Source organism: Rattus rattus, chromosome 4, assembly GCF_011064425.1.
Source record: "Rattus rattus isolate New Zealand chromosome 4, Rrattus_CSIRO_v1, whole genome shotgun sequence".
NCBI lineage: Eukaryota > Metazoa > Chordata > Mammalia > Rodentia > Muridae > Rattus > Rattus rattus.
In genome coordinates, this window is record NC_046157.1 from 3,328,322 (window position 1) to 3,350,199 (window position 21,878).

The following is a 21,878-nucleotide window of genomic DNA, read 5'->3' on the forward strand; positions in this document are numbered from 1 at the left end:
TCAGTACCTGTGTGCTGCCTGCAGTCATGCAGAGCCCAATGCAGCTGGGGTGTGGAATAAAAGTGGCCGGGTGTCACTGCAGCCTGGCAGAGGTGTTATCCCCAGTGTCTGGATTGGAATGACCTCTTGTGACCAGAGCTGGTTTCATGTGCAGGGACCCAGAGAAAGGTGATGACTCTTGACAAGATGATTTATTGACTAAACAGGCTTCCCAGTCTGTCCTCTGCCCAGTGCAGGGAAGATGGGTTAGACCCTGGCAGAAGGTTAGTTCTAGATGAGGGCTCTGCAGCTTGCAGAGGTGCTCAGTGCTTACTCAGAGGATTAGTGAGGCAGCTCCCAGGGGTTCTAGCTGACTCCATTCTTGAGTGTTTGCTCCTTGGGGGTGCAGGAAGGCAGCCCCTACCTCAGCACCCCGAAGGCTTGGGCATAAAAAGGTGAACCGTGTCTGGGCAGGTTGGACTAAGCCCTGCCTGGAGCCGCAGAGGTAACAAGTTGAGTGGAGTAGGTGGGCATGGCCCCTGCAGTGACTAGGCCGGATGGTGGAAGAGGCTGCCCGTGCGCAGCCGCCTGCAGAGCTCCTGCCATAGCAGCTGCCTCTCTCGCTGAGCACCCTTCATGATGCTGCTGTTCTCCAGGGCACGGCGGGACAGGTACGGGAGCACCTCCATCACAGGCCCGTAGGGTACATACTTGTACACAGGGAAGCCTGCCTGGCCTGCACATGGCACATGGGGGTAGCAATGAGTTCCTCCCCCCACAACATGGCGTGCCCTGCTGCCACACACCCTCCAGGACAGCCCAGTTCACCTAGTGGGAAGCTGATCTGGTCACACATCCCCAGCAGCTGTCCGAAGCACACCTGACCATCAGCAGGATGCAGGCCTAACTCCTTCATCCTGTGAAGAGGGGCCAGGCTGGTGAGGGTCCACCCGACACAGCCCCTGGTGTACCTCAGCCCTTTGCCCCTTCAGCCATTCTAGCCACTGCCCATGGGGTGGGTGGGAGTGTGGGCTCTGCTCTAGCTATCTAGGTCTTCCCAGCACAGCCCCATGGTGTATCTCAGCCCTTTACCCCTTCAGCCATTCTAGCCACTGCCAATGGGGTTGGTGGGAGTGTGGGCTCTGCTCTAGCTATCTAGGTCTTCCCAGCACAACTTCCCTGCACACAAGGAAGGCTGGGGCACCAAACTTGTCCTTTCCTGTGCCACTGCCTGACACCCCTTCTCCATGCCCCTCCTGTGGACCAATGAGTGCACGTGTGTGTGCGCACACACATAACACACACGCATGTATGTAGCACTCAGCCTTTGCTCTAAAGGCTGACATCCTAGCCCTGCCTCATAGCCATTTCCTCAGAACGGAAAGTGGACCACAGCTTCAAATGCGATCAACATATTGAAGACTGAAAAAATACTGAAATAACCTCATTTTAAACCTTGCTAACTAGAAAGTTTACAGCTCTGACTGGATTACATTGCATCTTATGTATCTGTGCTTGCTGTGTTAGTGTATGTCCATGCAGAGCTCACTAATGAGGCTAAGCTGGCGGGCCAGCAAGCCCAGAAATCCCACCTGTTTCCCCAGTACTGGGAGAAGTCTCACTGCCACAGCTAGCTTTTCACATGGGCTCTGTGAGTCAAACTAGGGGCCTCATGCTTGCTGGGCAAGCACTTCTCAGTCGCTGCCCCAGCCCTCTTGCACTACATTTTATTAGCACTCCTTAGACTGGAATGTGGGGCAGTTGTCACCCCCCACAGCAGGCTGGCAGAACCTACCTGCACAACGTAAAGCTCACGGTGTCCTCATTGTGGGAAGCCACCATCACCTCGGCCTTCGTGCTGTGCTTCAGCTCCTCCAGAACATAGTTAAGGCACCTGGGATAGGGACAGTCCTACCTAAGCTTGGCGCCAGGCCAACCACCACCTGAGCCCCTGCTGGCTCTGCAGAGAAAAGAGGCATTGCAGGACCCAGGCTGAGGAGCAAAGGGAGGAGGAGGAGGTGGTGGTGGTGAATCTCAAAAAAGGAGGGTAGCATCTGGTCTCCCAGCTGTTGCAGGGAATCACTGCTGCCTGGAAGGAGGGAGGCTCCGGAGATTCAAGACGATAAGGACATTTACCGTAGGAACTCACTGAACCAGTGTAAGAAACCCAGACAGTGAGAGTCATAAGGCTCCTTTCAAGGTTAGAAAAGCAGTAAACAACTGCTGGGAGCAGGGGCCCTGTGGAGCTGCCCGCAGGCTGTTAGGGAGCTCTAAGGATGCAGGTTCTGCAGGTCAGCTGTCCTTTCTGCTAGGGCAGACTTCTCACTGATGCCACTGCTTTTGAGTCACCCCTTTTCACGAAAGTGACTTCCAAAATCCACTGGCTGAGCAAACTAGCTTGGATGGAGTCCACCATCATTGATGTTGCATCTGGGGTGGACTGGGATTGCTCACATCCCCTTAGCAGCGGTGCTCTGTAAAAAGGCAAGCCTAACACCACCCACCAGGGTGCACAGGGCCTGCCTGACCTGCAACTTTACTTCTGGGAAGGAGCTAAGCACACTCCTGGCTCTTCAAGAAATAAAAGGAAGAAGAGGCCTCAGGTGGGGTGGGCGTCCTTGAGTACCACAGAGTCTCAGTGTTACTGTCACCAAGGACTATGCCAGGCTGGACAACACAGGTGCTCTCAGCCAACATGCTTCAGCTGTGCCCTCAGAGACAACCTGGAGCCGCACATGCATCTAACACAGCATGGGATGTTCAGTGAGTCCCTGTCAGACCAACCAGAGAAGAGCACGAGTCTGAGCGTACACCCTTGGGTATCCGGTACTGACACAGGAGATGAAGTAATTAAACGACGAGACAAGGGGCAGAGGACAGAGCACATGTGTAAACGTAGGCATGTGGCACAGCTGGATACGCAGTGGACTTCTGATATGGAACAGCACGAAAGAAGGGGGGGCCAAGGAGACAGGGCCTCAGGTGTGCAATAAGCAAACATGGCATCTGCGGGAAGCGCACATGAGCTGGACTGCGTGCACAGGTAATAAAAGCCATGGAGGTAAGCTGTCACGTGTTGTTTGACTTCACCAAGATGCTGGCTCTGGAAGTGGAGTTGTCCCGATACACTCCAGATCAAACCGTACTTCTGTCTGGAAGTCCTCTAAAACCCCATTACCTTTCAGGCTGGCTCCTTGATTCTGTTACCGTGGAGGGGAGAACAGTGAGTGGCTAATGGTGTTAAAAACAGGATGTCCTCAAGAACAGCTAGAAGTTAAAGATTTCCAACAGAGGTTGACATCATTTACCATAATATAAAACGTTTACAGTGGGAAGGGCAGAAGCTGGTCCTGCAGAGAACTTGGCTGTGTCCAGCATTCTCCATCAGGGCCACAGCATGAAAGTCATCTCTGCTGTGGTGCACCCACCCCACCTTGCCAGTACCTTGTGTTTGCTCTCTTGAATGGCTTACTCCAGCTGTCTCTGCTCGACATTGCAAGCCCGTGATTTGGTAATGTTTTACTTTCTCTCTGCTGCTTCTCTCTACCTGTAATTTGCTGTTGCTTCTTTGTTCACTCGCTGTATGCTTAAATAAACTCATCCAAAACCGAAAGCACAGCAGCAGAGATCGTTTTCCACAGTACAGAACAGCTGCACTAAAGATCCAGCGATAAGCAGCAGAAAGAACAGGGGAGCCACTGTTGACTGCCGTGGGAGTTGAGAATCTGATAGGTTACACCAGCCACATACAGCAAGCCAGGTACCTGGGATAGGGATCTCTCTCCCAGCTCATGTATCCCAGGCTGATGTCAAACCTACTTTGAAGCCAAGGATGGCTTTGAACTACTGATCTTCCTGCCTCCTCCCAAGTGCTGGGATTAAAGGTGGTGCTGGGGCTCAAATCCAGGGAGGATTCAGGTGTGTTAGGCAAGCCACATGAGCTGTATCTGTTGTTTTATGTGTCCATAGGAACCAACTGGGAGCACAGAGAGAGGCCTGTACTCCATATTGAAAAGAGGAGAAATGTGATGTTTTGGAAAAAGTATATAACAGCAGAAGAAATAGCACCTTTGCCCTCAGGAAATTGGCTTCTGCCTAATGGAGTCACTCACACTCGGAGCAAAGGTTCCCATGCGTTGCTCCAAGAAGGCACAGGAGGCCTCTCACCTGTGGTACATGGCATTGGTGGCTTCATACGTAGGGTTGATGGGGTCCTCATAGCCGATCTCCACAGCCCTGGCTCGCTCCTGGGCCATGTATGCACCACGTACCAGCTTGGCCCCAAAACACCAGCCCTCACGGCGAGCCAGTTCCATATCTATGGTCACATTGTCATAGGCATCCTGCAAAGCCAAGCCCCAAAGTCACAGGGAGCCTGACTGGTGGCAGCATAGGAACCGCCTGTTTCATGTGTACATCAGCTTCAAGTGCCTACCTAGGCCAGCCAGTGACTGCCTGAGAGACATGACAAAGGATCTGGGAGAAAAATGGGATGAATCTGGACCTCTAACCTCTGCCACCAACAGCCTCTGTGTTGCCTGAGATAGCCCTGTGGGTGATTAGCCCAGATGCCTGGAGTTACTGTGTATTTTGGAGTCACCTTGGCCAGTTAGGAGCAAGTTGCCACCTGTCTGGGACTGCCCCATACACATCATGTCCTCTTGGTACTTAAGAAGATGTGTGTCCCCATGAGACTCCCCACCCCCAGCAACTTAGCAGCCTCAGGCTGAGGGGCTAGGGTTGGGGATTTTCTGGGCTCCCACTTTGGCCCTATCAAGTCTCCCAGGAGAGTCTACTGCTTTTGTTCAGATTCTTAAGGCCCTGTGCTAAAAAAGAACAGGCAGAATCAGCTTTGAACTCTTCAGAAGGGCCCAGCACATCCTGAGAGAGCTCCTTGCATTTAGTCCCCATACACTTTTATTTGCACTGTTAGTACTTGGGGGGCAGAGCATGCAGGGTACCATGCGCAGGTGGAAATCACAGGGCACCTTGGAGGCGGAAATCAAACTCAGGGTGGTGGGCTGGCAGAGCAGGTGTTCTAACTGAGCCATCTTGCCAGACCACTCTGGACTGGGAGTGGCCACTGGGCAGGGCCTGTTTTCTAGATAGTTGAACTGGGTATAGAGTTAGTAGTCTGTTTGCTCCTTTACCTGTGCTGCTGTGGCCTCTGCATAAAGCAGGGCCAAACAGATACTGCATGGCTCCATGAAAAGGAATCTCCCTGAGGATGGTGGATCACATAGCCAAGCGCTGGGGACAGGCAGGGAGATGGAGGCAGGAGACAGATGGCTATACCTTGAGGTAGCACTGGAACGTGTTGAAGATGAACGGCTTATCCACATTGAACTTGCGCTGCATCTCCAGGGTCAGGCGGCTGATGGCCGGCTGGAAGTAGCTCTGCTCGGCGTCAATCATCAGCCGCACGCCTGCCTCTCTTGCTCTCTGAGAGGTTCACAGGGAGGAAGAATCTATGGCTTCAAGTTGATGATGCCCACCCCCTGCTCAGGGGCTAGTGCCCCTAATGCTCACCCCAGTAGGGCTGTTCACATCTCTCTCAGCACACCCATCCCCCCCCCCACACGCACACACACACGCACACACACACACACACACACAGAGCTGCTCACACCTTGGCCAGCACGCCCATCCTCCCCCACTGCACACGCACACACACACACACGCTCGCACACACACACACGCAGAGCGGCTCACACCTTGGCCAGCACATCCATCCTCTGCAGCATCCTCTTCATCTGCTGCTCTTCCTCCTCAGTGAACCGTGACAGCAGGGGCTCCAGCTGGCCAGTCTGAGAGCACAGCAGAAGTCAGACCACTAGGGGCCACGATGCTCCACTTTGAGGCCAACATTACCTTTCAGGAAGGCTGTCTCTTGCCCACCCTCCTGCCCCCCATGGACCAGAGAAGACACTTCTTAGTACCTTGCCTTAAGCAAGTTAGATATGATGACAAAATGCCCCAAACTGAGTGCCAGCCAGCCCACTGTCCTACACGTGAGAAAAGCTGCACCCATGGAAGTAGCAGGCCCAGGCCTGTACCACCAGGAACTTACTTCTATGACCTCCCTAGGACTGAGAGTTTTACCACTGTAGGGAGCAGGCAGAGAAAGGCAAAGGAAGGGAGCCTAGACCCCCGACCAACCAGGCACCACTTGGAATAGTAAAGGCTCAGGAGGGGGAACCATGCTATGGGCACTACCCAACTTGCAGCACGGGACCACAATATGGCCTTCAAGGAGCCAGGAAGACTTCTGCATAAGCAGCAGGGTACTGTTGGTGGAAACCCCATGCAGCCGGCACAGAGTCTCCCGCTCAGCCTGCAGCCAGCCCAGGATGCTCCTGCAATGCTGATGGGCCATTACTGCACTGGTCCCAGCAGCCTTGCCTCACGGACCACAACCACCCATGCCGAAGTCTGCCGATGACACACTGCACCCTGAGGGTCCAGGACAGTGGCTCAAAGTTGGGGTGGGCCCTCAGTCTCTGGGGCTGCGAACATCACGGGAGAAACATCTGCAGGACACTTTCCTCAGCTATGATTTCTGTTCTCCTTCATAACCTAGAGCAGACGGGGTTCCACACAACCTCGTTCCCCTGAGTCCAGGCCATGCTAGCAGCTCACTTGGCCAGACTGAACCTGGCACGACTCCTAAAGCTGATGTAGCTGTAGCTGGCCTTCGTCCCAGGGGACACTTGCTTTGGGAATCCGCCATCATGTTTGGGAGAGAGCCCATCTGACAGCTAGCATCGCCTTTAACACATGTGAGTGCCTGGCCCTGCCACCTCTGAGTATAAGTGACCAGGAGACCCCAGGTGAGCACTACCCAGGTGGACCGTGTTCGTCCCTAAAGACTTGTGGTGAGTGGACACACAGGGCTAGGTGGGCTGAGGAAGACCTCCCTCTAGACACCCATTTTCCTCGTGCGTAAAGGTGCACATGGGTCCCTGCCCTACTGAGCACTGTGGACACTGGGTTTGTCTTCGTGGGCAGGTCAGAAAGAACGGCGCCTCAGTCACAATGAGTCCCCTGGGTGGGCAGACAATAGAATCGGGGTGGGGAGGTACCTGTACATTGGGGACCACCAGGTGCCTGGAGAGCTGGGTCCGGCTGTCAATGAGGCTGTTCCAGTCCAGTAGGTCCACAGTGCTGAGAGAAGAGGCACGTCAGCAGAGTCGACTACCAGAAATTCTGGGTCCAGTCACCCAGCTTTACCCACAGGTAGTAGGGTATTTGGGGGTCTTCGACACACTAGCCATACTTCAAAAGACTGCTCCTGAACTCAGCCTTCATGAACTACCCTAGAGTTTGATTTTAAGACTGAGTGCTGCTCTCAGTTAACCAAAGCACGACCACGTTTGCAATGGGTCAGTAGCAATAAAAACACAAAGGACGCAGAGAATTCATTCCATAGCCAGGTCAGCCTTAAGGGAGAGCAAAAGACGCGGGGCTGGCAGAACGCAGGCGTCTCTTCAGGAGGCTGGTGACTGGACACACAGGGCTAGGTAACGTGCAGGGATAGCCAGAGCTATCTGAGAGCCAGCAGATCGACCTCGAGCCCACATCCTGACTTGACTAGGAGACACTGGTGGCATTAGTCCCAGGCTCTGACCCTAAGGATGGGACGTGGGACGCTGTCTTCACCTGCCAGTGTGACTTAGGAAGATGCTCTGGGACCCAGGTCATTTTCTAAGAAGTCCTGCGTCCAGAATGCCAATACCTGAGACCCCAGCTTGCTACCAACTCTGCTCAGGAACTTGGGAAAGCAGTTCTCTCGACACTGTCGCTCCCTTGGCCCATTCTGGGAAATGGTGAGGAGTACAGGCCACTGGGGCTCAGCTGAGATTGTCAGTGCTTACCCAGACACTCCCAGCGTCTCTGGTGTGAACCACCTCTCGATCTCAGCCCTGGATGAGATGCCCATCTTGGCGATGCTCTCCTTAAGACGTAAGAAAGAGTCAATACTGCCACCCTCACTGTCCACTGGCGCTCACCCCATACAGCATCGCACCATCTACGACGGCAGGACTCATTCCCGGCCCCCATTTCTATTCCGTCTTTGCGGTTTCCCACATAAGCCAGGAGAAGATGAAGGGCCGCTCACCTGGAGCACCGCCACCTCCAGCTTCGTGTCCACAGCAGGACGCCCAGCCTGCCCCTGCTCTGCAGCCATTTGATGAAAAAACCGTCTCCACCTGGTCAGCACGTCTGAGAACTGCAGCTGTCAGTGCAGGTGTGAGCCTTACTGCGGCGTGCGTGCGCCCAGCTTCTCCATCCAGCCCTGGGACAACCTCTGTAGCCCCAGCTCACGGCCGCCCAGACCTGAGCACATCTGCAGTCTCTCAGTGCACATAGCAGCCCCAGGATCTGCAGAGCCTCTGCAGATCCAATGCGCCACCACTTACCAGAAACTGTGGTCTCCCCAGTGCCGTGAGCTTAATGGCTGAAAAACCACCGTCACTGGCTCCACCTGTCAGAATCCAAAGGAAGGGCCATGAGTGTCTGAGGAGATGGATGACCGGGTGCAGCTTGCAGCTCCCTGTTCTTCAAAAGCAGCCCAATAGCTGGCTCCTCCCCGTAACTATAACCAGGTCCCTAAATGCCCTTCCACACGGGGAGGGTTGATGAAATAGCCGTGGTACTCAAGAAGACACCAGGCAAGGAAGCCAGAGAGCTCTGCGCATTGCTGGTGGCCTCCTCCTGATGCCTTTAGCACCATAGCCATCCACGGATGGGCCACAGAACACAGAAGTGCCAAGTGGAGTAGGTGCTAGGGCACACAACTCCGGGGAGAGCAGTCAGGAACAACGTGCAGTGCCCTGACTGCACAAGCCCGAGGCTCTGTTTAGCAGCCTGAAGCAGGGGACCCCACCTGAGGCCTCGATGCACTGCAGTAAGTTCTCCATGTAGTTGTCACACTTGGCTTCGCTGGCATAGAAGTAGGTGCGGGCACTGATGACGCCATCTCTGCGGTCTCCGAAGGCGGGGTGGACCTGATACTGCTTCTCCCTCTTATTTGCTCCTGCGAAGGTAGATGCATGGCCCTATTAGACAGGCCAACCTGGCGCTCCTTTCACTTGGACCCCCCCCCCCCCCGGCTAAACCTCATCCTAGGGCAAACCAGGCCAGGCGAATAGAGCCTCCGTCACGAAGGCCTGGACTGTGGCCTAATGAAGGACAGGGACACTGGGTCTGCCTGGACGGGCTCTTAAAACCACAAGGAGCCTGTATCTCACCAGGCATGTGAAGGTACAAAGCCATAGGAAGCAGCCTCTAGCACTGTCCCTCGCCCAAAGACTGCCACAGGCCCTGAGCCCAGATGTCTCCTGGGCCACCAGACTGTGTGCTGGAGCGAGGAGAGCACTGGTTCCGAAACTCACCACTGCCATCTCTTTCAGCTTCAGAGGTGCATGACCTGCAGGACAGAGGAGGCAAAGGTCGGTTATGCTACCTGAGGTCACCAGGGGGTCACTGAACACTGGACCCGATCACAAACTTGATACAAGGCTGGCTCAAGGAAACAGACCAACCTGCATTAACCCAGTCCGTCCTCTGGCCTGGCATGACCGCCTGCACCAGGGAGGGCTCACCCCTCATGGAACCTCAGGCCTCCTGTGTGTCCAGCATCCCTTACTGGGGAGGTCAGACCAGGGGCAGTAGCCACCCTGTACAAAGGACTCCTCCAGTCCCGCAACAGTGCATCCTTGCTCTGGCCTCCGTCCCAACACCTATGGTGTCCAGGACAGAGTCCCATATACCTTGGCTTCTTCCACTCTAAGGCCCAGGCCCTGCTAAAACGCTTAGTCCTGTTTTCGAAATAGCAACCAGGAATTTCCTTAGAAGATGAAAACGAGGGCTGGAGGGATGGCTCAGGGGTTAAGAGCACCGACTGCTCTTCCAGAGGTCCTGAGTTCAAATCCCAGCAACCACATGGTGGCTCACAACCATCTGTAATGAGATCAGATGCCCTCTTCTGGTGCGTCTGAAGATAGCAACAGGGTACTCACATATATAAAATAAATCTTTAAAAAAATAAAAAGTAAATAAATCTTGTTGTGCTGAGCCACCTCTTTAGCTCCTAAATAAATCTTTAAAAAAAAAATAAGATGAACACAAGCCCTTCATGTCATCGAACTGAGGACCTCAAGTCAGGGAGTGGTGGCGCACGCCTCTAATCTCAGCGGTAGGCAGATCTCTGTGAGTTCCACAACAGCCAAGGCTACACAGAAGAGACCTTGCCTTGAAAAACAAAAACAAACAGAGAAGAAAAGAAAACCTCACAGGTTCCCACCACGCTGGGAGCACCCAAGTCCTCAAGAGGGCAGGGCAGGATGCAGAGGCCCCAAGGAAGGAGCCCTGCCGTGTTTCTTGCCCAGCGTTCTTCAGAGAAGTGGAGACGGGCAATGACGGCACCTTCCAGGTCTTACCATCAATGAGCTGTATTCACTACTCCTCCAGTAAATCTGGGCTACCAAGCAACGTGCCGAGAAGCCTTGTCCTGGGCCCTCCTCTCCTGGACCAGGGCCTTATCTGGAGAGTTTGGGCCATAAGCTACAGTGAGGCTGGGCCATATATCCTTGAGTGTCTGGGGCTCCCACAAGCACCTCGGCCCACAAGGCCACGGCCCAGGGGACAAAAGCTAGGCAGACAGCTATTGCTTCATTGACCTCATGCTGATAACACGTAGCAAGAAAAGAGGACCCAAGGTGACAATGTGACAATGTTCTGAGTCTGTAATAAGGAAGTAGGTAATCCCCATGTGTCACCTCCCCTCAGAGACAGAGAGCCAAAGTCCCTGGAGGGTAGGGGTTCCATAAGAGCAGTGTCAGGCACAACCACACCAAAGTCCCCTGAGGGCTATCAGCGCAGAGCCTGGTAGGCACAGTGACTCTCTAAGCAGAAATCCTGTCAGGTCCTCAGTGATCCATGATAGCAGAGCTGGTCGTAGAACTCCACAGCCCACAGTGCGGATAACCAAAGGCATGACTGCCAGGTCTGGTCTCCATGCATTCTGTGCTTTCTTCCATTAGCCAGGGACAGGCCTCAGTGACTCCGTACCTCCCTGCCATGAACCCTCAAGGCTGCCCTCAAGGGTCTGTGGGGCTGGTCACTCCTGATCAGGCATAACCAGTGGGCTCTGTAAGCTCTTCTCCCTTTGGGGAAGTGACATGTGGGGACTGCCAGCCATCCCTTTAGAGACTCAGAACTTTGTCAGACCATGACACTTCACCCTCTTCTAAGGCTACGGCCAAAGGCAGGCAGAGAGCTACGCCTGCAGCCCCACCACTTGCTTGTTGGCACTGGAGGGTGGGCACTGTTAGGTCTGGAGGGGTCTATTTCTGATGCCTTTAGAGCCCAAGCAAAGCTCCTGTGGGACAAACAGCCATGACAAGCTGAGCAGCCAACAGAAAGGCACAGATAAGAGTAAATCCTTCAGGCAGGCAGGCAGGCCTACCATCCATTCTCACAGCAAGGCAGTCCTGGGTGAGAGCCCTCTGTGCTCATCCTATCTAGGCTGAGGATGTGGAATCCATTTAGGTTATTCAACAGCAGCCTTGGTGAAGGCCTGCAGCCAAATCCCCAAGGAATCAGTGAGGATCACAAGAGGATGCTGGGGCTGGATGACCCCGCCTCCAGAATGGCCAATCACAAAGCAGGGGCTGGGCTCCCCAGGCCAGGCCAGGCTCGGACATTCTGTTCTCAGCCAGTGGCCTCACATGACTGCCTTTCCCCCAGCCCTGTGTTAGTTACCTGGGGAGGAGCAGGGGCAAGCCAAAGGTCTGACCTGGCCTGTCCTAAGCTTCACACAGTTTGAACGGCTGCAGCCAGAGACCCGGGACCCCCAACCTAAGCAAGGGCCTGGGGAAACCCAGCAGTAACACTTTGCAAAGAAAGGGCTGGTTTTGCACAGGCCTCCAGTGAGTCAGCTACTACCCCAGGGGGGCAGAACGAGGCCACTCTGTCCTGTTGCCAAGAAGGCAGGTCCGTGAGCTGCCTAGGGAAGGGCCGTGCAGGGAGTTGGTGCCAGTGGGAGGAGACTCCAGGCCGCCTGTCACACTACACTGCTGCCTGCTACAATCCTCCCCACCAGGAGCGCCTAGCTGAACCCAGTCAGCAAAGTTCTATGCCCTGCAGGCACAGCCACCTTCAGATCAGGAAACTATTTGAGGACTAGTTGGAGCCTGCAGGTCCAATCAGGAATCCTTAGAAAGGCAGACTGGAGCAGGAAGCCAGGGCCACCACATGCTTCTGTGAGTGGAAGGTAGCACGCGTTCTCAGCCTTAAAAGACATACAATTACACCACTCTGCCCTTGCAAAGTGAAAAGGCAATTTGAACTTTATATAGTTTTGGGGAGCTGGATGTGGGCCCCGGGGCAGTGGTTTGCAGATCTACCCCTCAGCCTTCTGCTGGTGCAGGCCCACCAAAGCACAGCGCTCCTATCTGCAGGAAGCAGGAATTCCAGGCACAACCCATGAGGGCTGCTGGCAATCCGGTCAAAGTCTTGGCCACCACCCAGCTGAAGCTGAAACCCTGGGTGCCCTTCAGGGTCACACCTGCGCCTTGCAACACCAGAAAAGCGGGTCTTACTCCATCTCTTTGCGCTCCGCCTCCTCGGGGCTCAGATCTTCCTCCACGCCATAGTCCAGGATAAAACCAACGCCAAAGGCTTTGTTGTGCCGAATCAGAGGCCTGATAGACTCCTGGTCCTCGCCAGCCACAAAATGGCCGTAGAAGGTCATCTTCATCAGTCTCTCGAACATCCTCTGCCCCAGAAGCTTCCTGGCAACTTGGAACAACTGAAAGGCGAAAGGAAGCAACTGTCTGAGCACCCGTCTCCCGTGCTATACCTGTGCACAGCATATTCTATAGAGACCTCTGAGAGCAGGCTGCTTCTGCTTTCACAGCTGCTGTGAACAATCCTCTGTCCAGGGCAGTGTGGGGTGGGGGGGACCAAGGCGCCGCCCTTCAAGCTACTGGCTCTCTGAAGCTCTGAGCACATTGTTCCCCTGAAGACTCTTCCCCCAGGGCCTGGCTCGTGGACCGCCCCGGGGATTGCCAATCACCCCTTGGTGGGTAAAGGGGGATCCAACCAGTCTCCCCAGAGACAGCAGTAGGCATTTCTGTGACATTTATTGGTCTCTTGGGGGTGCGGTGGGGAGAAGCACAGAGCTAATTCTCTAGTATGGTATCTTTCTCCATGACTTGTTCTCTCAGTCAAGCACACCAGAACAGGGCTTGCTGTGAGGCCAACCCTCACACAGCTGCTGAGCAGGGACCACACACAAAGTTCAGATGGCAGGAGAGAGGGACACAGTGACATGAGAGTCCACTTCACAGCCTTATCCAGGACTGACCAGCTACCATGCCAGATGTGCGCTGAAGAGGATGGCCCCAAGCAGCTGGCCCATGCAGCTGGCCCCATGCAGCTGGCCCCCTTTTCCTTGTCCACATCTTACTCCACCTCACACTATGTAAGCCTTCCTTAAACCCCAGGGGAAAGGGAAGGAAGTAGACATCAAGAGAGACACCCAAGGAGAAGAAACAACAACTCCTCACATAATTAAGGCAGGCGGATCATGGCCTGGGAGGGGGGACATTTGCTAACCTAGACTCAGGAAAGAGGGTGCTCGGCATGGGGAAGAGGGGAGAGCTACGGCAGTAGGGAGTGGTGACATGCAGACGCTTGGCGCTCAGAAGCAACCCCACACGCACACTGTAGAAACCCGTACCTACTGCCCACTCAACTCCAGGAAAGGAAAAGCCTGGGGTGCCTCAAGCCCATGGACAATGAGTCCTCTTGACAAGGGGGGCCCACTTTGACACCTTGGCCAGCATGACCCTGCCACAGGCAGATGGGGCTCCATGGAGATGCCTCTTGATAACACATGCAGTCTCCATGCAGGAGTTGAGATTTATGAATTTTGTTCTTTTATCAAGAAAGTTATAACCTCTGATTAAAAAAAAAAAAAACACCTTGACATTCTTTCCATGGGAGGGGGTACACTAGGGAATGGCCACCTATGGAAGTCACATGCACTCACCCTGGTCACTGAGAATGGTGGACACACACAGGCAGGGCTGGCAGCTTTAAAGTAGACTCTAGAGCCAAGACACCACTTCAAATCCATCTCGATGTCACTATCTTCCTATCCAGGTGACACAAATTTGTCCCAGTAATAGAAACACCTATTTTCACTGTAGATTCAAAAAAAGCCAGGCTTGGTGACACACTTCTGTAATTCGGAGTATCACAAGTTCAAGGCCAGCCTAAGCTATGTAACAACACCTTATCTCACAAGGAAAGATAGCTGGGGAGATGGCTCAGCTATAATGTGCCTGCCTGCCTTGAGTGTGATCCCAGGAACCCAGACAAGGTGGTAACGCTTGTACCCCAGCCTAGGGAGGGTCGAGTTCCTGAAGCTCACCGGTCAGCCAGCCTAACTACTTGACCAGATCCAGCCAGTTTAAATAAATAAAACAAACCTACCTTAAAAGGGGCAGACGGACATGATAGAACACCCTTTAATCACAATATTCAGAAGGCAGAGGGAGGTAGGTTTTTGGTTATGTAGTGAGTTCTAAGCCAGGGTTGCATACTGAGAAACTGGCGCTCGTTTGTGTGCTTGCTTGCTCTCTCTCTCTCTCTCTCTCTCTCTCTCTCTCTCTCTCTCTCTCTCTAACACACACAGATACACAGATACACACACACACACACACACACACACACACACACACACACACGGGAGGGGAGATAAATACTAAAGCAAGTAAAGAAGTGGACCTGAGGCAGCACACACACGTGTGTCCTTGGGCTCCCCTATATGCACGTACATGCATGTGTACACATCCACCAAAGAAAAGTCTCAAACAATATCCAGAAGATGGTGACAGTAAGGTGAATTCTCCCCCATTTAAATGCAACCAATCTCTTCTTTGAACAGGAGAGCCCAGCTTTTTCTCAATCCTTGTCAAATGGGAAGCTTCATGGTCCCCAGCAGAGCTCCAGTCCCAGACAGAAGTTCCAGTCTCAGTTCCTACAGTCTACAGCCCCTCAAACCCAGCCTGGCGACCCACTATCCCAGCTAGAGCCGCAGAGCCTCACAAGACTGGGTGACTCAGTGGAAGTCTTCCTCTAGCCAGAGAAATGGGGACTGTTCCCAGTCTAGCCCACCAATCTAGGACAGCCATTCTTAACCTGTGATTTCTCAAACCCCTTGGGAGTCAAACAACCCTTTCAGAGGGGTCCCATATCAAATATCCTGCATATCAGACTTATAGTATGATTCATAACAGTAGCAAAATTACAGTTATGAAGTAGCAATGGAAATAACTTTATACTTGGGGTCACGACAACACGAGGAACTGTATTAGAGGGCCTCATGCAGCATTACGGAAGGCTGGGAACCTCTCTCAGGAGCTCTTCGGCTCGGGGCTTGGCTTCTGAATGCCATTTTCCTTCAGCACCGGGGACTGAGGCCACCAGCGAAGATCTCAGCACGGATGCCACAGAAAGAAAGGCTCCTGGGGCACCGGCTGGACAGACAGAGCCTTGGTGGGGCTGGGGTTTGCTGTTTTCTCCAGGAATCCAGAGCTATCTAGAGTAGGCTCCAGAAAACCAGAAGAGGTGGCATGGCATGGCCTTTCCCTGGTCACTACACTACCCTGATTGGTGCAGAGAGCATCCTCCTTAGACCCAAACCCCAGGCCGGGGGACACTGCTTCTCAGCTGGACAGCAGTGGCAAATGCAGGGTGAAGCACAAAATGGTCCTACAGACTGTCTTCCCCTCCTCCTCCCTGCTAGCCTCTGGGTTGCTCATCCTGTCCTAAAGGTGAGAGAGAGCAGCCATCGAAGATACCCAAGGGAGGTGGTCCAGTTCGCGCTCTGCGTAGGGTCCCGAGATTGACCACTCTTTTCTAGTTCTCCCCCGCTTGCCACATCATCCCTCCAGGCTGCAGTGAAGAGCTTCCCACTGCTAGGGCTCCTTCACCTGTGCACCCTGCTTCCTGCTGGGCTTTTCTCAGCGCATTAGGACCCCACCTACTTACCACACACATTCCTGGCTCCAGGGCCTCACACACACAGGCCAGAGCCTTTCTCCTACTGCCCATCCCTCCCAGGCTCCAAGGCTTACAATGAAATTCTTCCAGGGGATTCAGGGCAGCACCTTGAACCCATCTCAACAAGGTTATGGAGCGAGAGCCACCCCCTACCTGTTTGCCTCAGCTACTTTCTAAGTGTGGCTCCAACAGTCTCACCTGAGAAGTTACCACCCCCCCCCCCATCCCCGTTGAGATTTCTTCCAGCTCTGTATCCTCACAGACATGGAAGGTCACCTTGAGATAACTCATCACTAACCCCTCAAGACTGGCTGAAGTGGTGCTCTGTTTTGCCCAAACGCCCTCAAGTTGCCAGGTTACAGTTTAAAGTGGTAAGCTTGCTAGTCTCTGAGACCCTCCAACTTCTTCCCTGCATCCCAGTTTGTGCTGGCAGCAGGCAGACATAGGCTATGGTGCTGTCTGGACTACAGGTGAGGACTAGCTCTCATGTCTGTAATTATAGAGAGCACTTGGATCAAAAGTTTCTGAATCCAGGCTCTTCGACTGTATTTATAATAAATGTAAGCATGGGAGAAAATGAAGTTAGGAGTTTGTCCCCTCCCTTCCCAAAACTGCTCGGAGCAGCTGCCTTTGGGAATAGCTGGCCACACTTGTGGAATTCTAAAGTCCTAGCCTAAATAAGCGCTTCAATCTTCACAAACTTAGAGCTGCATGGAGGGTATAGATATCACATGTGACAATACAAATAGTACATGTCTTAGACACTATAAGCCTTTGTTTCTAATTGGTAGTGATTCTAAGTAGGAAACTTCACGAAGTCCGAAAAAGTACGCAGCAAACGGCCCCCTTCCTCGCCTGCTCAGCCTGACCATGCTTGAGTGGCCCTACCCGACACTTCCGACCTCCGTCACCCTCTGGCCCCGCCAATGTCCCCGCGCGGCTCCTGCCTATCTGGTCACCCACCCACCAGCGCACCTGCTCGTGGTGCGCTAGCAGCACCGGCGACGCACACAGCCGCAGCACTAGCAGGTTGCGCGCCAGTTCCCAGCTTCGACGGCTGCGGTACGCCTCCTGTGTGTTGGTGAAGTCCACGGCTGGCACAGGCGGCCGCACAGCCTCAGCCGCTCCACATCCCCGCACAACCTCAGGGTTCGCGGGAGGCTGCTCCTGGGCTCGCGGTTTGGTTGAGAGGGCAGCGACGCGTGGTGCCACCGAGCGCAGCAGAAAGACCCGCTTCAGAGCCATGGCGGAGCCGGTAAGCGCGCTCAGGAAGCTTAAGTACGTTGGGCTAGCCACGCCTTGGATCACGCCCTGATCACGCCCCATTCCCGGAAGCCCCACCTACCACTCTGTGGCTCTGCTCCCATTTTAAGAAGCCTTGTCCAGCACAGAAAGCAGCTCCATCTTCTCCCAAGCCTTCCCTGGCGCTCTGGTTTGGCGTATTTCCCGTGGTTGACCACGCCTCCCCAGCCTACAGACCCTATTCCTCCAGAGCCCACTTCCAGCTCTGCCTTCCCCGACCCCCGAGACCCCGCCCCTTGGAAACCGGGCTTTTTAACTCTAGGATTTTCCTGTCCCCAAGCTAACCAGGTAGGTCCAGAGTCCGCCAGTCAGGGCCATGACACCCTGGCACACCCGGATGCTCGGTTCCAGAGTTGCGGGGCCTCGCAACTGAGGCTAGGCCTGTGAGAATTCTGTCCTGAAAGGTGGCTCCCCCATCACTCTCCCCATCATTACGACACTCCTGCTAAAGTTTCCTTAAAGCCGCACTTTCCAGTTGCCTTAGACCGGCATTCTGCCCTCGGGGAAAGCAAGAGATCCTCTGTTCCACTGTGAACTCTTGGAGCTCTAGCGGTTCCTTCCTCCCTAACGTCTCCACATTCAGTATCTCCCCGCTCTGACATTCCCATACTCCTGCAGAGACCTAGTCTGATTGTGCATGGCAACATGACTCCCAGGATCCCCCCCCCCATAGGCTTGACCCTGCCTTCCCTACACCTCTGCGGAAAAGTTTTGGAGCCTTAAACTCCCCAGTCTATCTTAGACCATGGATATTTAGAGCTATAGGTAGCTTCGTGGTGGAGAATGTTTATCACCATCTCCGTACTCACACACTTGAAATAACCTACAACATACAATTCCCACGCATCTTGGCTGAGACAACTTCCTAAGGCAGGATCTGGGTTTTTTCTACTGGAGCCGAAAAGGAAAAAGCAGAGCACGTCAGGGGCAGTAGAGTTCAGAGGCAGAAGTCAAGAGTACCCTACAGCAGCTCAGAAACTTAACTCATAGGAAGTAGGCTAGCCTTGAAAACGTCCCAACGACTATCCACCCATCCTTCAGGGGCTAGCCTACACTCTCCACATTGGCCAGCCCCAGGCTGCCCCACGTGGCTGTGAGACATCCACCCCTCCTACTGCGCTGCCTGTGTCCTCTTCTACATTCCTTCTTAGGCTCAGGGGGTCCCTGCCATCCTCCACAGCAGCCAAGAACCTGGTTCCTTTCATTGGCTGGTCACTGCTGCACTCCGGCTACACTCATTGACACTTTATGTGGCTTTGTTGAGAGAAGGAAGGACAGAAGTGATACAAAATATCCCATCATACGCTCTAGATGGCTGGCTCCTCCTCCTGGCCCTACCCTAGTATCTGAGTCATCCTGGACCGCCCCTGGCCCTCCCCCAGCCCTCCCCCAGCACCTGAAGGCCAAGTGACTGATTTAGATAATTGAGACCTTCCTTGGGCACAGGTAGGGCTTGAACCCAGTGGCTTCCAAATAGCTCTGTTCCTGTGTTGGACACCCCTTTGATGCCATGTGTCCTCTAGCAGTCACATCCGGTGCTTGGGCTGCATTCTGGCTCTGCACCTGGTGACCAATATTGGACCCCAAATTCCCAAGCCCCATTTTTGCCAGATCACATTTGGCAGGAGAGATGCAGGAACGCACCAGCTGGTTAAGAAACTTACTCCCAGCAAAAGAAGCCATGGTATGAATGTACCGATTTGCTGTTGGCCTTCCTGGCCTACCAGGAAGCCCACTCTTAGGAGCTAATGTGAGTGTAGAGGAGAGGGGCCTTATCCTCTAGCTATGCCACCCCTCACTGCCCCATACCAGGAGAGACTGGGGGTTTCCGCATTATATATACTTACGGCAAAACGAGACCAAGCCATGTGTTACAAGCAGAATGGACATGCCTTCTTCATTGGAACCCCAGTTACATACAGCTGGCTGATCAAGCACAAGACACCTACCACTGACCAGACGGGAACACTTCAGAAAAGCTGCAGTCTTGATTTTCTGGGATGGGCTAACATTTGGTATCTCTCCACTGGTTATGGACAGTTTCTTAACACCAGGTCTGTTGCTGGAATTGTTATTCTTGTCTAAGAAAGGGGCTCATGTATCCTAGGCTGCTTCAGACTCACTGAGTAGCCAAGGATGGCCTCGATCCTCCTGCTTCCTCCTCCCAGCTGCTAGAATTGCATACGGATGCTTACTGCCATCTTGGTTTGTGTGGTGCTAGAGGTCAAACCCAGGGCTTTGTATACACTAGGCTAGCACTCTACCAACAGAGCCACATCCCCACCCTTCAAAGTGTGTGAGTGTGTGTGTATGTGTGACTGTGTGTGTGTGAGTGAGTGTGAGTGTGTGAGTGAATGTGGGTGTGAGTGTGGGTGTGTGTGTGTGAGTGTGTGTGAGTGAGTGTGAGTGTGTGGTGTGTGAGTGAGTGTGGGTGTGTGAGTGTGTGAGTGTGAGTGTGTGAGAGTGTGTATCTGTGTGTGCATGCTCACACACACATGCACACACGCACGCACGTACACACTCGTTTATGTTTTAGCTTGGCTTTGCACCAAGGATGAAATATATTAAGGAAATATATTTCTTATTTGCAACTTTCCTGAGCATGTGCAGATTGTCTTTATTCCCCAAACAACGCATCTAGCCATTGCTGTAGTATTCACATTGCACTAGGTATGGTAAATGTGCTGGTTTGCATGAAAATGGCCCCCACAGACTCATATGCTTAAATGCTTGGCCCACAGTTAGCAGAACTGCTTGAAGGAAAATAGAGGAATTAGGAGGGTGGCCTTGTTGGAAAAGGTGTGTCACTGGAAGTGGGGTTTGAGGCATCAAAAATTCATGCCATGGGGAAGGGAACACCCTTATAGAAGGGGAGGGGGAGGGGTTAGGGGGATGTTGGCCTGGAAACCGGGAAAAGGATTAACAATTGTAATGTAAATAAGAAATACCCAATTTAATAAAGATGGAGAAAAAAAAAAACCAAAGCTATGCCAGTCTCAGCACTCTCTCTCTCTCTCTCTCTCTCTCTCTCTCTCTCTCTCTCTCTCTCTCTCTCTCTGTGTGTGTGTGTCCACTGTCGTGGATCAGTAGGTAACACTCTCAGCTACTGCTCCAGCATCCTGCCATGATGATGATAATGGACTGAACCTCTGAAACTGTAAGCCAGCTCCACTGCTCCACTGAAATGTTTCCCTTACAAGACTCGCCTTGGTCATGCTGTCTATTCACAGCAATAGAACAATAACTAAGAAAAATAGTAATTTTTACAAATTAAAAAAATTACTTTACGTGTATGGGTGTTTTGCCCACATGTATACCAGTGTGCCAGATGTTGTTTAAATCTCGGCCCGTGCCCGGACAGAACACACCAAGCCAACATGGTTCCACGTGGAGAGGTTTAATGAGAGAAGAAGAGAGGAGAGGAAAGGAGGCAGACCATGGACACGTGGTGGGAAGGGGGAAGGGGTCAAGAACAGAGAAGAACAAAGAGCAAAGAGCAAGAGAGAGTAAGAGGGAGAGGAGGGGGCGAGCAGCCCCCCTTTATAGTCAGGCACAGCTGGCTGTTGCCAGGCAACTGTGGGGCGGAGCATACCTGGCTGCTGCCAGGTAGCTGTGGGGGTGGAGCTTAGACAGAATACCAACATTTCCCCATTTTGGTTTAATTAAAAAAAAAAAAATTAGAAAGGCAATCGTAGAGCAAGAATAGGGTTGTCGTGTTCTCTGACTACTTCCTGCTCGCTTTGGGGCGACGTGTCTCTAGGGAACCTAGAGAAGTGGGTATTGGGTCGTTTGTCCAGTCTTAGAAGTTGGCTCTTTCCTTGTTGTCCAGGGTGCGTGGAACCTTCTGAGGATGGGTCAGAAGGGACAGGTCCAATAGAAGCGTCTGTGTCTGTGAGAGGAGATTGGAACATCTGGAGGTCACTTCTCTGGAGCTGTCCTGGGTGTAGTAAGCACCTGGACCTGAGAAGATGCTGGAACACACATATCTATTTATTATAGGTAGAGAATAAGATTAAGTGTATTTGGAATAAAAGAAAATTTTCTCTTAGATGGATATTTGAAACCCAGAGGAATCACACCCTTTGGAATAGGTACTAAGTGGGAACTTTAGGCAGATGTACTTATCTGGGTGAAGTCTATTTGGTCCATGAGAAGTAGGTCTGAGTGGGTTTCCTGTAGCCTATGAATTTACATTCTTTAAGATCTGCAGAGCAAGGGAGAAGTAGAGCTTATGTAGCTGGGACATTGTGTGCACAGCTGATGCACGGCAAGCAGGTGGCCATGTGAGCGCGCTGGAGCAAAGTCCTGGACAGAAAGAGAGAGCTCGCTTGTACGAGGGTCTTAGGGTCGCACACACGTGGGAAAGCAGGCCTCACAGAGAGAGTTCCTTTGGAACTGGGCCAGACCTGCTTTTCACCAGCCCAAACCCGGGAGCTATAGCAACGAGGAGGGGGAGGCCTGGGGATGGGGTCAGACAGAGATATCGTTTTCTGCTTAGTGTAAATTAGACCAAAACACCC

The 21,878-nt window shown here is 53.1% G+C and overlaps 1 protein-coding gene across 1 annotated transcript; it reads right to left on the bottom strand.

Annotated features, from left to right (window-relative positions):
- Positions 1-172: 172 nt before the first annotated feature.
- Positions 173-17,312, bottom strand: Prodh (proline dehydrogenase 1). The gene is made up of 14 exons (XM_032899895.1): positions 17,032-17,312; positions 12,585-12,793; positions 9,375-9,409; positions 8,867-9,016; positions 8,400-8,464; positions 8,099-8,215; positions 7,854-7,933; positions 7,062-7,143; positions 5,694-5,786; positions 5,275-5,421; positions 4,147-4,322; positions 1,775-1,873; positions 808-896; positions 173-715 (listed from the first exon to the last, which is right to left on the bottom strand). Exons 1-14 carry the CDS (start codon positions 17,299-17,301, stop codon positions 528-530), a joined length of 1,800 nt encoding a protein of 599 aa, XP_032755786.1. The 5' UTR covers positions 17,302-17,312; the 3' UTR covers positions 173-527.
- Positions 17,313-21,878: the final 4,566 nt, after the last annotated feature.